At 42.9% G+C, this 16,450-nt stretch overlaps 1 protein-coding gene across 3 annotated transcripts in view; it reads right to left on the bottom strand.

Moving 5' to 3' along the window:
• Positions 1 to 5,836, bottom strand: part of fgfr2 (fibroblast growth factor receptor 2) — a 37,644-nt gene extending 31,808 nt beyond the window's left edge. For all 3 annotated transcript variants that reach the window (XM_022743636.1, XM_022743634.1, XM_022743635.1), the window contains exons 1-2: positions 5,750 to 5,836; positions 3,146 to 3,401 (exon numbers count right to left, since the gene is read on the bottom strand). In XM_022743636.1, coding sequence (XP_022599357.1) covers positions 3,146 to 3,326 — 181 coding nt within the window. In that variant the 5' untranslated portion in view covers positions 3,327 to 3,401; positions 5,750 to 5,836. The remainder of the gene's footprint in view (positions 1 to 3,145; positions 3,402 to 5,749) is intronic.
• Positions 5,837 to 16,450: the final 10,614 nt, after the last annotated feature.

Here is a 16,450-nt window from a genome sequence, read left to right as displayed (position 1 = left end):
TGCTCTCTGTCCCTGTTGGCTCAGATTCCTCTCTGCCTCCTGCCTGAGACCTGAGGCACAGGCTCGCACAGGTAGCAGCTCTACTCAGCCTCTTATCAGACAGGTGTGAGATTGAGCGGTAGAGTGACAAGGTATTTTCTGGAACAACAGCCAAGCCAAATAACAGTCCATTCACTCACACACACACACACACACACACACACACACACACACACACAACCACCAACACACTCGAACCTCCAAGATCAACACCAGCCAAAGGCAGGCTAATAAAAGTCATTGTGTGAAGGCCATATATTCAGCCCAACTGCCCCCTGGCCACACCACCGGCCGACACACTGCGTTTGTTTAGAGTTCAGTTCCATTGCCATCGCCACAGTCACACACACACACTCCGTGTCATTAACCGGCAAGCTGACACTTTTACACTTTTACAGCTGCACTCCTACTGTGTAGATAGCACAGTGTTACACAAACTGTACTGCAACTCCTTGACATTCCCACCTTCACACACACAAACACACACTGATATATAACTGCCAACAGCTTACTGAAAACAATCATCGTAACTGTTAATACAATAAACAGCCAGTTTAACATAAGGTGACTATGTATCTCATTAAATAAAGTACATGTGCTGAATATAGAAATGTGCCAAGAGAGCAAATAAATTCTTACTGTGCCCAGAAACTATTCAAGAAACAAAGTGTGTCTTTTGCTGACAAGCAGCCCTCCTCCTCTAGTCTCTGTCTGAGCATGAAAGACTCATCCTTAATACATAATGTAGCCTTTATTTATTTAACTATTTTGACGTGTTTGCCACAATGCTGATCAGAGCTCTTTTGTGGAGGACAGAGTCTGGCAGGGATTCACAGGAAAGTACAGCCAAACCATGAGCTGACTTCTGTCAGCTGCGCTCACATTCAGCCTGCGTTCCAGTGTGCCTGGTGCCACATTTATTCCACATTATACTGTATGCAAAGTGGGGACCAAGCAGACCACAAAGCACAGAGCTGAGAATACCAATGTTAAAGACCCACATACACATACACACCTCCTGTGTTTGGTGCCATTGTTATCAGCTCAGTCAGAGTATTTTAATCACTGTGGAAATGGAGAACGCCTGGACAAGGTAAACACTCCCATAGATACTCAAGTGGCTACAGCGACAACAATAGGCCTGTTGTGGAGACCTTAACCTGCGCGCTCGCTCTACTTCTACTGTTACAGCAGCCACAGGTAAACAAACTCGCAGGGCCACCAGGGGTGCAGGCGTGGGCTCTATAGAGACAACATTGATATACAATCTGATGAATCTACAGCAATTACTGTTCCCTCCCACACACACACACACACACACACACACACACACACACACACACACACACAGGCAGCGGCATGACCGAGGCTGCAGGGCAGAGGGGGTTGGAAATCCTAAAGATCTCTGTGGGGGGGGGGTGTTATTAGGACAGAGAGGGTGGGTCCGACCAGTCCGTCTCCTTAAACATCTGTGCCCTACAGGTGACAGCAGTGCAGCCCAACAGGAGTAGCCAACAGAAGCTGAAGCTGTGGACACGCTGATTCAATCACACACAGCTGCGGTTTAAAAAAAAAAAAACTGTTTGCCATGTGCAGCAGGGAAACTGATTTACCGATTCAGGATCAGACAAGCAGGCAAGGTTTCTCTGTGCCCTGTTGATCCCTCATCATGTGACCCCCAGGTCTAGCCACTTAATCTCCAGTCACATGACTTCACCGCTGCCCGGTGCTCTGTAATCTCTCCATCTAAAGGAGAAGTCAAATATGCGCAAATCCTCTTAGAACTTTCCTGGAGGATTGTATAACTCTGGAAAACTCTCCCTTGTCTCCTTTTCTCTCTGTGGCCATGTAGCGCAGCGTCCGGGCCACATGGGGCTCTGAACACACCGGCTTGGAGCCAAACAGTCTGAGACAGAACAACAAAAACAACAACTGGAGAGGAGAGCTCAGGCAGCCTCTCATCAAGGTGGGTAACAATGATACCTGACCCCGAGGGCAAAGGGCAAGACAAGGTGCAAAGTGTGTGTATGTGTGTGTAGAGACACAGGGAGATGGGGGAGGTGGCTTAAAAAAGTGATGCTCTGTTGTTGGCCTAACTTACAATTAGTATGCTGATTAAAGCCCAGGAACAAAAGGCTTTGGAATGCGAGTTACCATCCATCACAACAACTCTAATTAGCTCGTCTCTGACCAGACTCCGGGACTGGAGACACAAAATAGAGAGACCTCAAAAGAAAAAAAAAAAAAACAAAAGGATTTTTCTCAGAAGTGAACTGTTTTGCCAATAAAAAAAATATGACTTTAAAATATTATCATTCACAAACTTAGGAGAAAATGGAGCGTGGGCTGTTGTGGCTCGAAGAACCAAAGCAAAGCTCTGTATCTTCATTTTCTCCCTTTCCCTCCCTCTTTTCTGCTTCTTTCCAGTCAAACACGGCATTAGAGAAATGCCAGCATAAACACTGTCCCCACCCTCCTACACAGCCCCCCAACTCCCCCCCAAAAAAACCTGCCTTTAACACTCAGGTCTACCCTGAACTACCACAGACATCAGAAAAGACAAATAAAACAAAAAAGGTGTGAATCACATGCCTCAGTGAGGAAGACAAGAGGCTCAGCCTTGACGAGGTTAGTTGTCTCCCTTCTGTTTATTTATTCTAATCCCCACAAAATCTTACACCCACTCCTTTCTTTCAAGGCTACTTGTTATATTTTTAGAGAGGTTTAATCGGAGAGAGAGGGGCTCAAAATCCTGGTTTTCTCTGCAGGAAAGTTCAAATACTAATAGGAAACAGTGAACCTTCAAATCTATAAAATGTATAGATTGTTAAACCATGTTATTTTGTTACTGATCTTTCTTTAAATGGGTGAAGTCTAAATATTCCTCATTTAGCAGGAGGTCCATCAGGATTTTTATCCACTCATGTTAAGTTAGTTAAAGACAACGATTATAAAGAAAGGATACAAAAGCCAACCAAAACTCTAAAGTCAGATTTAAGGAGGTAAACAAATTTGACAGACCTACACCTGCTCTCTAAAAACAAACCCAACAAATGCTCCCCCCCCCCCTCCTGCTTTCCCCTTCCCGTCCCCCCCTGCTGCTTACCTTCAGGTTCCAGAGTGGCCTCCTCATCCTTGGTGGCGGTGAGGGGCGGCCGGGCCACGCTGACGGTCAGCAGGGACAGCAGGACAGCGGCCAGCAGCCAGGCCCACGAGGCCATCCCGTTAGTGGGGGCCAGCGCTCCCCATACCCCCCTTCTCCACCTCCCCCTGGACACTGATCCCATCTGAGGGAGTCCGCCCAACCATCAACTGCAGCCGGGTCGGCCTGTCACTCACTGGAATTCACCCAATCACCTGGGCTGAGAGGTGGAAGACAAGAGAGACGAAAGGAGGAAAGGAAGGTGGTGGTGGAGCGATGAGTGGAGAGGAGGACAGAAATGTGAACAGAGAGGCGATAGAGGAGGGAGAGAGAAAAAAAGAAAATTAATCAGGGTGGAATAATTACTCTAATTCAAAGAACTTGTTTCTGCACCATTTTCCCCTAACTTTGTTTTTGACAAAGTGAGACAGAAAATTGAAGCAACAGAGACAGAGTGTTTCACAATGCTGTCAAACAAGCCATGCCACAGACATACCGAAGCTGTGAGGCACCAGCACTCAACACACAACCACCCTGCATCTACCTTTACTTCTAATCTGTAATTATGTGCATTGAAATATGTTTTAGAGAAACCAATTCAGACTCATTCTACCTCTGTGAGGCTTCACAACCACAGTCTAACAAGTCTGATGTTCTACTGAGTCACACACAACTGCATGTGGTTCAGAGATCAGACTTATTCCAACTTTATTCAAATGTGATTTCTCACAGATTTAACATTATCTCATTTAACCACGCTGCCCCCCCCTCCCCCCCCCCCCCTTCAAATTAATAATACAATCTATTCTTAACAGATGAGTTATTGAATAACAGTACAGACAACAGATCAGCCAATGTGGCACCGATTTCGTTGAGCTGGACATCGTTTATTCCCGGACGCAACAGATGCGTCAAACCTGTTGCCCGCGCTGCTGCTGCAGTCGTGTTAATTGTATTCATACGGGGCTTTTATTGCATTTTCGTGACTTGATTATGAGACCAGTAAGGCTTAAATTGAAACGCAATATTGCAATATTGGGACACTATACCACACACACACACACACACACACACACACACACACACACACACACACACACACACACACACACACACACACAGATCTGGTTTGCCAGACATCTGCGGTTCAACCGAGCTGAAGCGTCTCTGGAGGTTTGGTGAAGTCACGCTTCCATGCGCCCCTTCTGCTCCAGCTGGACGTATCGATTGGTTTTACCCGCAAAGACACATGTAATTTGACTTTTAGAGAGCGGATCTGAAAACGTGCGCATCCTGGTTTTTCTTTAAGTCACCCCTCGGGGGGCTACACGGGACACAGACGGTGGACGCGCACATGATGTCGGGGTGAACCCAAGAGAATCCCGACGTCCTTAACTTTATTAGAGAAACGCACAGGTTTGATTTTGCAATTAAGGGGAACTAAATCTGCCTCGTGACAGCTCAGATATATGAATTATTAATGGATTGTAAACCAGTCAATGCACCAATCAGCCTGTGGGATTACCGCGGTCTGAAAACTCCAGCAGGACGAAACGAGAGCAGAATTACCCAGAAACCTCCACTGGTTTTTACATCATTTATAAGTGTGTAATGTCTGCAGCACAATAAAAAAAAAAAAAAACAGATTATTCTCAGGTGTCAAATAGAAGCGCATGCTTACGGCTGAAAAGAAAGAAAAATACACTGATAAAGAAAAAGAATACAATATAAAAACACTCCAAGCTAAAGAGAGAAGGTTTAGAGAGGTGAGAGAATCTGCTCTTCATTATAAAACTTGTTCGTTAACCATGTTGCTGACATGACATTAGGACACATGAGGGACTTTGCTCCATACATGACCACAGCCTTCATTTAAACTCGGGCTTTGAATGAAATTTCTTGGCACTGATTGAATTCCTATTGAAATTCAAATCAGTTGGCTTTTCCACAATGGGGGCTCATTTGGAGCTGCTCAGTGATTTAGGGCTCCGGCACCAAGCAGTGAAAAAACAACTGCGGTCACAGGATAATTGGCACCATAAAAGCAATGTAGAAAATTAAGCAAAGTAATAAATAACCAGGACACTTGTTAATGGGTCCTAAAGTGATGATGCAAGGTGCTGCATGATTCCTTAACTAAACAAGGGGAGATTTCACTCACTTCATCATATAGCCTATATAGATAATGAAGGATAAAAGAAAACAATAGGCTATATAAATTAAGCACAGTGCATCATTTTTATTGAATGAAATCTAAGAAAATCTTAAATGACTAACTTTATGAAGAACTTTGCATATTTTTTTTGTTTTTTTTTTGCACTTATGAAAAGTCTCCGAAGGGAATTCTTAGAGACTCTGTAAGATTATCTATAAATAGTAAAACAATTCTCGTCAGTTCTTCGCCATGCAACTCCAAGAAAAAAAACTTAGCACTAACCCAAAAAGCGCAAAGCATTTCCACTATCACGTCGCGTATTTGTCATGACAGCCGAAATCTTGACAGATGAGGTTCTGAGGAAGCTTTCGACTTTTCCCAGCTGAGCTTTATCGTAAACAGAAAATACTTACCAGGGAGGACTAAAATCGCGGAGATCTGTGTTTTGGCATGCACAGATAAGGGAGGAGAGAGCATGAGCTGAATCCAGAGGGAGGAATGTCTCCAACTCCACAATGCACCAAAAGAAAAAAAAAAAAAAAAAAAAAAAAAAATTCTGTGAGGCGCTGCCTTTTTTTCAGCTTACTATTCCACAATCAACCGGCATCAACTCAGATCAGAGGATATATTCCAAAGCGGAGGGGCAGTGTAGTCCAGTGCCATGCAAAGAAATCCGACTTTACACGCTTTATCCTTCGAAAAGAGCTCGGAAAACCATACTGCTGTCCCCCCGAAACTTTCCTCCCCGTCACCAAGTTTCTTCTAGGGCGCAAAACATGCCCAGTGTTCCCGAGCAGCGCACTTGTCAACTAAAAAGAAAGTTTGCAGCTATTAAGGAGGTAGAATGCTGGGTTAAACTGTGCAAGGGAATAGTTGTCCGGAACAAAATGTCATAAAATCCATCAGTGTGCGTTCCCCAGCTGAAAAGAGCGTCTTTCGCGTCTCCGTCTCTCCTTCCGCCGTCAGTCCTCGCACTGTTTCTCAGACGCTTTGTCAGGTTTACTAGGTTTTTTCTCCTCCTTACGTCTCCACACACTGCCCTCCTCCTTCACTCCAGTGGGTGTCACCCCCCCACCCCACCCCTTCACCCTCCCCAAAGCACCCCCAGTGTAATTCGAGCTGCTTCCTGCAAACTGCAGCGCTGCCTGCGCTGCGCTGAGCTCCGAGGCCCCTGCTCCGCTCTCCGGAGCTGTCAGGCCGCAGTAACGACGCCCCTCAGTGGCCAAGGAGTGACATCTGCGGCCAGAGACGCACTTGAAGATACGCACACAGAGGTGCACAGAGCATCCTTACAGTTGTATTTCAGTATATTTAGATGCTGCAGTGAAGTATTCAGACATTTTTATTAACTAAGACTAGAAATAGCTCAGTGTAAAATATAATCCAGTTAGCATTTAAAACTGTAATAGTACTGAAGTATTATCAGCAAAATGATTGATGATATGATTTTTCATGGAAAGCAACAAATTACTTTAAAAGAGACAATATTAAAATATACATAAATATATCAGTTTCAAAGCTGTAATGTTTCACAACAAGCAGCCTACTATTAATTTTATCTGCCAACAGTAAAAAGTTCAGTATTTGCTCTAAAATATGATGGAGTTGAAGTATAAAGCTGTATAAAATGGACAGTAACTCAAGTGAAGTAAAACAACATCAAACTCGTTCTTAAGTACAGTGCTGCAGTAAAAATACCTTGTTACATTCCACCACTGAGATGCTGCATGAGGGTTGAGACAGCAACCAAAACAATCAGTTAGTCAGCTTGTGTAGCCCCTTCACATCAAGTCAGGCTTGAGTCTTGCTCAAAGAGACTTTGGCAAGCACGGACTACTTAGATCTATTGTCATCTGCCTTTCGTTTTTATAAGAATGTCAAATGGTGAGTGAGATCTGTCTTATGTGTCATATTCTAAAATGAACATGTCAGCACTGTAATAAACAGATTGTCATGGTTTTGGAGCACAAGAGAAATAAACACAACATTTATTATCATTTAACATGTAGTCATGCCTCTGTACCACAGGGTATAAACATGTATTTGGATAAAGAGCGACTGATACACCGTGGTGGAATGTAGCTCAGTTGTGCTTGAGTAAAACTTCACTTGAGCGTTTTGATGCTAGTACTTTGATTTGATGCTACTTTACACTTCTGCTCCACTACATTTGGTTTAGTTGTTAATTTACAGACAAAATAGTGTGATCGGTTGTGATCAGTGACATATTGTTATAGATGTAAGTGCCTAACACTGAGTTCAAATTGGCTCCACTTCCATGAAATTGCTGCTTGCATTTTAATGCAACAGTAATAATACCTCAATAACATAACATATAGTAATTTAACTTTTTCTTTTAATACATTTTTCTGCTGCTACTTTCGTTTCGCTGGCTGAAGTTTGTAAAAGGGTTTCTGGTTGTAAAAGGGATTTTTTTTACAGCATGATATTCATCACAAACATAATGTTTGTGAGCATGCAATAATACAGTACCTGCGACAGTCAAGACAAGAGGACATGAACTAAAGTTAAAGAAAGTTTTTTTTTTCTGCTATTGTGCATTGTCACAGATGTAGGAGTAACTGAAGTTCATAACTTTCCTACAACTGAACAGATCTGTCCGCAGCTACCCAGAGAGAGAGAGAGAGACTGAAGGCTGGCCCCCTGTAGCTCGTCCCCCACTGCTTCAAGCTGTCTCCTGCATTGGTTCAGGCGTTCAAGTGCTCTGAAAGAGACACAGGGGAGGGTGGAAGACTCTAATCTCCACAGACTTTTTATTTTTGTCTTGCTTCCACTGCTGAAGTCCTCCTTTTTTTTTCTTTTTTTTTTAAACAAGGGAGGGAAAACGCTTCCATTCATTTTGAAAAGAGGCACTAACAAGAGTTTTGGGGTTTTTTTCCCCTGAGGGAAAGGTTTGGCCTGTGAATGGAGAGTTCTACGTCTGTTTTTCTCTCCTCTCCCATCTCTGCCTCCACCAGTAAAGCCATCAGATAACAGTGGAGCTGACAGGTTGGCTAGAAATAAAGAGAGTACGAGAGGTGAGGAAGGAGAGTTTGACTCATTTTTCAAGAGTGGCACAAAATACCCCCCACTGTTTCTCCCTCTCTGTGTGTCTCTTTCCTCCCACTGCATAAGTCTATTTACAGTTCCCCAATTTATTTTCCACTGCTCGGGCATCCCACATTTGAAAGAAACCTCATCAGGCAGAACCTCACGGGCCTTTGACTGAGAACTGGACTCAATGCCCCTGCGCTGTGGTATCCGTCAACCTGTCATTGTCCCTCTTCATCTCCAATCTTTTCTTCAGTCGTCTTTCTTCCTTAATCCCTCCTGCGCCGGCAGTGTTTGGAATGAGAGAAGAGAGTGAGAGGAAAAGCAAGCGACAAGCTAACAGCTCGTCATCGGCATCTTAGATGAACGTATTGATTCCGTTGTTGATAGAAATCAACAGGCAGGTAGCTGACTGCAGAGGCTCTCTGATAACCATGTGCTAATGGTGAGAATTCCTCTTATTTCTGCGGCGATTGAAGCTGTGAGTGATGTTGGAGTCTGAGCCACTCACCAGTCATTAAACACACCTCCTGCTGCTATGCAAATCTGAGATGCTGTTGAAGTGAGCTAATCAGCAACTAGCCGTTACTTCCCTTTGTCTATGGACCAGCTAATTGGTTCACATTAAAGTCCCTCTCAAGTCTAAAATGTGTTTTGCTTATTGTAACTTCACTTGTTTGAGCTTCACTGTGCAGAGTGATTGATGTGCAGAGTTTGTCACTAGAAGGTTGTTTTCACTTTCAATTAAAAGTACTTGTTACTACTTTTCATCCAAACTAGTTTGGAGGCCAGTCATGGTCCAGTATGCAACTTATAAAGTGTGATGTGGAAATCAGAAAAACATACGGACTTCACGGTGAAGTAGGAGACGTCTTGCATCCAGCAGCTGAACCTTTTCAAACAAAAGAAAAAAATACTCAAGATTTTGTAATGAGAGAGGGAGTGGATGTGCTTTTTAAATTTTTGTGGGAAAAAAACATGTCAGACACAATTTATTATTCAAATTCAATTATTTTTATATGTTTTAAAACATGTCTGGAGAGGATCAGTCCTCACTTGTTAAACCTCTTCACTTTATAGTGCTAATATTTTGCCTGATGCCAGTAACGTCTAGCAGCATGGCTCAGTGTCAATCATTTAGGTCCAGACTGAAACATCTCAGCAGCTATTGGATGGATTGCCAGGGAGATTTTACATTGACATTCCTGGTGCCCAGAGGATGAATCCTAGTGACTTTTGTGGTCCCTGACTTTTCCTCTCGTGCCCCCGAGAGGTCAAAAGGTTAACTTGTTCAATACTTCTGTTTATATTTCAAATATCTACAAAAATGATCTTTCCCATCAGCCTCAGCTGTACTCTTTGTGTTCAGTGCTAATTAGCAAATGTCACCGTGCTAACACGTTAAACTAAAACGGTGAACATTGAACATGACACACTCAGGGAGCTATCTGGCTGCAGACTCTTTGTTTTGCTTCTTATGTTATGAAGGTGATTCTATCTTTCTGTTGCGGTTCATGAAGGGTCATGCCTATTTTAAGCAGCTGCAGTCATCACAATATCATCATGACTATATAAGTGATAACATAGGCAATGGTTGTGTTGTACGCCTTTATTGAGTCAATCAACCATTATACAGTGCTTTTTTTTTTACTACAGCGGCACATAGACAATCCACTCCCTTACAGTGAACTGGGCCAGAGCTGCAAAAGTCCCTCCCCCTGTCTCTCTAAATGCTATAGAAGCCTAACCAACATACCCACTGTTGAGAATCACTGAGTACAAAACAGACTTGTTCTCCTGAGAAAGATCATTCTTTCTTCTTCCTCAAGGGTGCTGCTGTTAATCATGAATGGCAGTGATATGTTATTGTAACTCCACTGCGCCAAATCTTACAGAGACCTCTCCTTCTTCTCCCAATATATCACTGACACTGTATAATTAAAACATCAAACATAGGTGAGTCATATCCTGTGCAAAATATGAAACAAATGCGCCGAGTGTGTGGCGGGGGGGATGGGGGAGATTGGAGAGAAGTCAGAAGTAGATGCACGCCTGAGGGTCTAATTTGAACCATATAGCTTCTCTGTAGCCATGTGGCGATGTAAACGAACCCTGGCAGAACGTGCAAGAGCGGAGTTTAGGTGTTCGGATAGACAGGAACAAAAATCTGTAGCAGGGGCCCAAGAAATGGGTTTGATAATGGCAAAGTATTCTGAAATAAGCCTCTTACTCTCATCATGTGGGCACTCAGGACATCTCCTCCATCCAGGAGGCCAGCTCTTACTGCTGAACCCTCCCACTCCACCCGACATGAGCCATCTCGCACTGCAGAGTCCCTCTGCTTTCAGCCCACCAGGCATCACTCCATAAGTCAGCGGGTCTTCCTCCTCAGTGTCACTGATATGCTGTAATAACCTCGTCCAGACAACCAGGCCTCCGCTGTCCTCTCCTCCCCCTCAGCAGGTAACAGAGAGCAGGGACAGAGGGAGTGGATGGAGGGGGAGTGGAGGGTCAATCATCCAGATTCCTCACATGTTTCCACCTCAGTACTTCAGAGTGTTTGAAATAGCTGGGATGCCAGCAGATTGAGCTTGCAGTGTAGCTCAGCTAAAAGGGGAGCACAAGGAGACGAGGAGGGGGGGTGGTGGGGGGGGGTGATGATGTCTCCAACTTGAAACTGGGAGTTTGGATGTTTCATCTCCTTCAAGCTGCAGTGGGAAACAGCAAACAGCAGCACATGAAGCAGAAACATGATGCACGCTGCAGTGTTGCAGTATAACTCCTGATCAAAATGTCTGCTTTCCCTCCCACCTGACTGGCAGCATTACTCCCAATAAAAATAACACAGAACTTTTTCCAGGGAGAAACACAGAGAAATGCTGAGTGGAATTGACAACTTTATACCTCTATATAAAATGAAGAATGAATAGAGATTTTTCCTGGCATTTCAAAATTCGAAAAGGATTTCTCTCTCACTTCTTCACTCTCTGTCGATGTCCCTCTTTTTTTTTCATCCTTGTTTTTTCCCCTTTTTCCAAGGTCCAACAGTCACACAACACATCAGCATTATGCACACACACACACATATATACAAACACACACACACATATATACACACACACACACACACACACATATATATACACACACACACACACACACACACACACACACACACAGGTCACTTCCGTCATTCTGAGTATGAAATACTTTGTCAGGACTTCAGCTGGTGCTGACACTGTTGAAGTTTGCTTTGTTTTCGTCCTCAAGCTGCCAGTTCTTCAAGAGTTACCAACAACAGCTCAATGTTCCTCTTTAGTAAACCTACACATCCTGAGTTGTAAGACTTACGTCATTGCAAAGCCAGAGATTCATTATTTCACAGTGACTCAGGGCTCAGGCTCAGTGTTTCTACCAACAGTGAGGAGTTTGGACAGAAAAGAAAAAGTCGTGTTGCTTTTGAAAGTCTTGAGTCTTTCTGAGAAAGACTGAATCTCTTTTTAAATCTTACAAACATGAAAAAATAGCTACTGGGTGAAGACTTTTCATTTGTTCTTGATTCTGTTTTGAAAATATATTTTTTTTAAATCAAGTGACAATAACCATGAAAGGTTTTAAAGTAAACCTATATATAGCTTTTGTTGGACAGCAAACACGATGCGACACTGACTCAACATGACAAATGATAACACAGGTTAAGAAAATAAAGTCAGTGAACTACATCAGTAACAGAAACACCTACATCTGCCTAAAGTTTACTCACTAGTCTGGCACATAAACCCTGGTAAATTGGCAGACTATTATTTTTACACCTCAATTTTAGTAGTTAAACTTGGCTGTAGCTTCATTCTGAAGGCACAGAGTGATATCAATCCCTTCATCCAACAGAAAGTAAATAAGCCTATTTCCCAAGATCTGAGCCATTAGATCTGCAAACTTATTAAAAAGGTGAAGTTAAAAGTTACAAAATTTGGAAAGAAGTGACTCTCACCCCAGCAATACATTTTTAAAACTCAAACTTAAATGCTCAGTGTTAGATTGGATTACTTGTTCAAAAAACATCTAACTTCGGCCACTGTCGGAGGAAGTTAGATATTAGCGCTGACTGCAGTGATCCCTACAACTCCTCTCTCCACAGAGCAGCAGGAAGTCAGGTTAAACATTTCACAGTGTTCAAAGCCGAACCTTTCCCCCGAACTGGTAGCAGCTCTGAGTGACAACTCACAGGATGTGTGCTTTGTAGTGCCTGTGATCTACTGCTCTTACCAGCAGCGCTATCCGCTGCTATGCAGAGAACTGATGTTATCTTTGAGGATGTCCTCATGGACTCTCTTTTAAAAGGCAGTGGGGCTTCTGAAAAACTTTCACTGCATTTTGAAGGCAGGTGTTTTCCATTGTGAGTCTTTACACCCTCTGAAGATGAGCACAGCCTGTCATCCAGCTCATCTTTACTAAATGTTGGTTGTTGCAGACAGTGGTAAAAGTAAGGGATAAGAGGGCTGAAGAAACAAACAAAGTATTCAGACTCTCTCTGGAGTGCCCACCTCAGAGAGAGAGTCATGCATTCCTAGCATACATATAGCTTTTATTGTGATAATAGATTGAGGGAGGCCCAGAGAATAAATCACAAGGTCAGTGAATGGGCTGTCTGACCTTTAACCCCCGGGCTGAGAAAAGACTCTGCTCTATGTCCTGATGTCATCAGCAAGTCATTACTAGCAAGGCTCTCAACACCTCTACCATCCCACCCTAACTCACTCTGCTGAGCTGCTATTGGACAAGCCCCCTGGCCACAGCACCTAAATCACTCTATAGGGCGGCAGTTATAGACTTGACCTTGACTTGGTGCTGTTTTCCATGTCCTGCTCCCACATTTAACTCTGTTTATTGTTTCTCTGTGTCCCTACTTACAGCTCTGTGCAGTGGCAAGGGCACACCATATCGTAAGTTATGGGAGCAGTAAACAAACTCCAACATGTTTTATTTGGTCCTAGTTCCTAATTATTTTGAACAATATTGCCCACAGGCATGACTCGTTCTCTGTGCTAATAAGGGTATTTTAACATAACTGTTTATTCAGGAGATGTTTAGACGTGTGTCACTGGTCCTTGGGTGGGTGACAGAGTTTGTTAAAACGAGACTGAGGCATTGAGGCAAAGCATATGTTTTCTTAAGAGACGATGAGGTGGGCTGAGGTTAACTATTTTGACCGTGAACAGCAATCTGAGGCCTAATTTAAGCTGAGCGGTCTCCTGAGGAGTAACCTCCTCACCAGGGCCCTGACCTTTGACCCCCTCAAGCAGCCTCTGCACTACATCCAGAGAGATAGATAAAGGAAGAGAAGGAGAGTGACAGACTTATTAAGCATGTCTACACCCTGCATCCACGCAAATAAAGCTTGTGTACACACGACAACACACAGTCACAACACAGCTTTAAAAAGTACAAATTACAAATTTGGATTTATGCTATCTTTTCTGTGTGCATGTGTGCATGCTGGTTTCCCCACTGTTTACATGGTTTCCCGTACTCAGTAACAGAGGAGCGACTGTGAGCGAGCTGGCTCGACTCAAGGCTTCAGGTTGCAGCATGCCCACCTCCGGAGCACAGACTGTCTGACTTACATTGTTGTCTACCACATCGTTCTGCACTTGCAAGTCCTAATCATGCTGTTGAGCAATGGCATCCCCTGAAAAACCCATCTCTCAGCATCTACCGGTTTCCATTTCTCCCACCCTCTTGCCCACAGCGATGGCAGAAACCCTGAGCTGTGCAAAGCAGGGCAGATTAAAAACTCCTACTAGGCCTATAAAATAACCAAGTACTTATGAAGGCACCTGGATAGACTCCTCTGCAGAACTGAATGCACCTCAAGACAAAAGAGCTATTGACTTATTCATTTATATAAAAGATTATGCCTACACCAACCCTGGAGACTTGCCAGGAAAAGTCCTTATAAGTCTGTGTTCAAGTATACAGACATTTATGCCTCAACATGTGGTGGCTAATGTACACTTCTCTCATTCTCACTGAAAAACTGCTCCGTACAAATAAATTAATCAAGCTGAATGCTACACTTCTTTTCAAAGCACTTAGCAGTTTGGGTGCCCCGTTAGTGCATATTCCATCAATCATGATCAAATCACTCTGGAAAGATGGGAAGAGGCCAACATACAGAACTGTTCCAACAGAGCAGCATTTGAGCAAAGAATGATGGAGCTGTAAATGTGGTTTGTGTTGAAAACTACAGTATGATTAGAGAGCAGCAGAGAAACACATCTGTGAGCTGAGCTGTTATATAATGTTTCTAAGTAAAGGGTTTAGTTGAGTTGAGTTTTTTGGCTTAATTTTAAGTTTGTGCCACTTTTTAATGAAGTATGCCGTATAATGGGATTTCCAAGTTGCAACTAATTGCTGTAGTAATGGGTAATAAATTATTTATCAATGCATCACCGATCAATAATTAGCCTTTTGAAAGAACAGTGTTTGGGTTGCCAGGCTGTTAAAAAAAAAAAAAAAAAAAATCCTCGTTATTGTTTGTTGTTGTGTATCAGTCAGCTAATGAATTAATCAGGATGACCCTTCCAGTGGAGCAGTTAACTTCTTGGTCCCTGGAAAAGATTCATAATTTATAACAGCAGTCATAACTTATAACTGAAGTATGTGCACATATACGTTCAGATGTAACACGTTTTGACTGACTATTGTTTGGGAAAAATTCTTAATCAGTGGCTCACTCACTTTCTAATGAGCCAGTGGTTCTGCATTTGTAAAAACGCATTAATAAAGGGTCATTGGTTTCTCACATTCTAGTAATTCATCAAGTCTGGAGTTAAGTTGGTAATAAATAAAATGACACAGATGTTTTACAGATGTTTTCAGGAAGTAAACTGAATGCACCCTTAAGGAGCGACTTTTAAAAAACAGCAAGTCATGCAGAATCATACAAATCTGGTGTATGTATGTTTTTCTGCATGACTTGCTGCCAAATAGATTTTTCACAACAACACAATAGTTGTCTTTTCTAATGGATTATTATTGATCATTAAACAATTGAACTATATATTAATCATTAATAGAGCCATTAGTTATAATATAAAACTTTTATAAAAATGAGGTGAAAGTGGAAATGTTTAGCTTGAGGTTTAGTCCCTTTAAAAGCACACACGAACACATACTTACATGAATATATAAACATGCAACAGGATTTTGGTAAAGGCTTACATTGTATTTATAATGGACTGTATGTAGTCTACTATGCACACTATAGTTGAAAAGATAAATAGTCAATGTAAACAACCTGTAACAGAATGAATTCTTGTAACAATATGTCTTGTCAGCCTGGAAAAGCCACAAATAATCTCATCCTGTGGCATGAGGGTTTGCTGTAATTAAATGTACAACCGGTGCAGTGCAGTAGTGTGGGAAAACCTCAGCTTGTAATTACTGTAACAGTGAAAGTTAAGGAGACACACCTTGTAAACTGATCCCTGAGAATCCTGATGTTCATGCTGAACGTCCCTCCCCTCTCTCTTCCCTGCACATTTAAGCTTGGGGGAAAGCAGCAGGAGAAAGCCCATCCTCCCCTTTCCCTCAAAACACCCATCTCCCCCCCAGCCTGGCCTCTCTCTGTCTTGCCCGTGCTACCTACCATGAGCTGTCACTCCTTTAGTATGTCACCGTAATTCACAGTGACAACAAACAACTGGCTATGCTACACAGTACCCATGATCCCTCACAGACCACTGAGGGGTGGGGGTGGAGAGTTGGAGACTTGGAAGAAGAGAGGGGGCAGAAGGGGACATTTAGGAGGGGACAGAGAGATGAGAAAGAGGGCATAGGGTAGAAAGACTAGAAGGAGAAGGCCAAAGGGGAGGGGAAGCTATTGTCATGCATATAAACCCATTATCTGCCATATCTGCTCAAAACCCATTTAATATTTCCTTCCAGGTTATGACTTCCTGCTGCGCTGCCACAGAAGAAAAACACACAATATTTATTTTATTTTTTTGTTGGGGATATGGCTGTTGTTATTCTGAAAGGCCACAATAGGTCTGACAATC

This window comes from Seriola dumerili, unplaced genomic scaffold (assembly GCF_002260705.1).
Source record: "Seriola dumerili isolate Sdu_G_001 unplaced genomic scaffold, Sdu_1.0 BDQW01000073.1, whole genome shotgun sequence".
NCBI classification, from domain to species: domain Eukaryota; kingdom Metazoa; phylum Chordata; class Actinopteri; order Carangiformes; family Carangidae; genus Seriola; species Seriola dumerili.
This window is presented reverse-complemented; position numbering and strand designations above follow the sequence as displayed.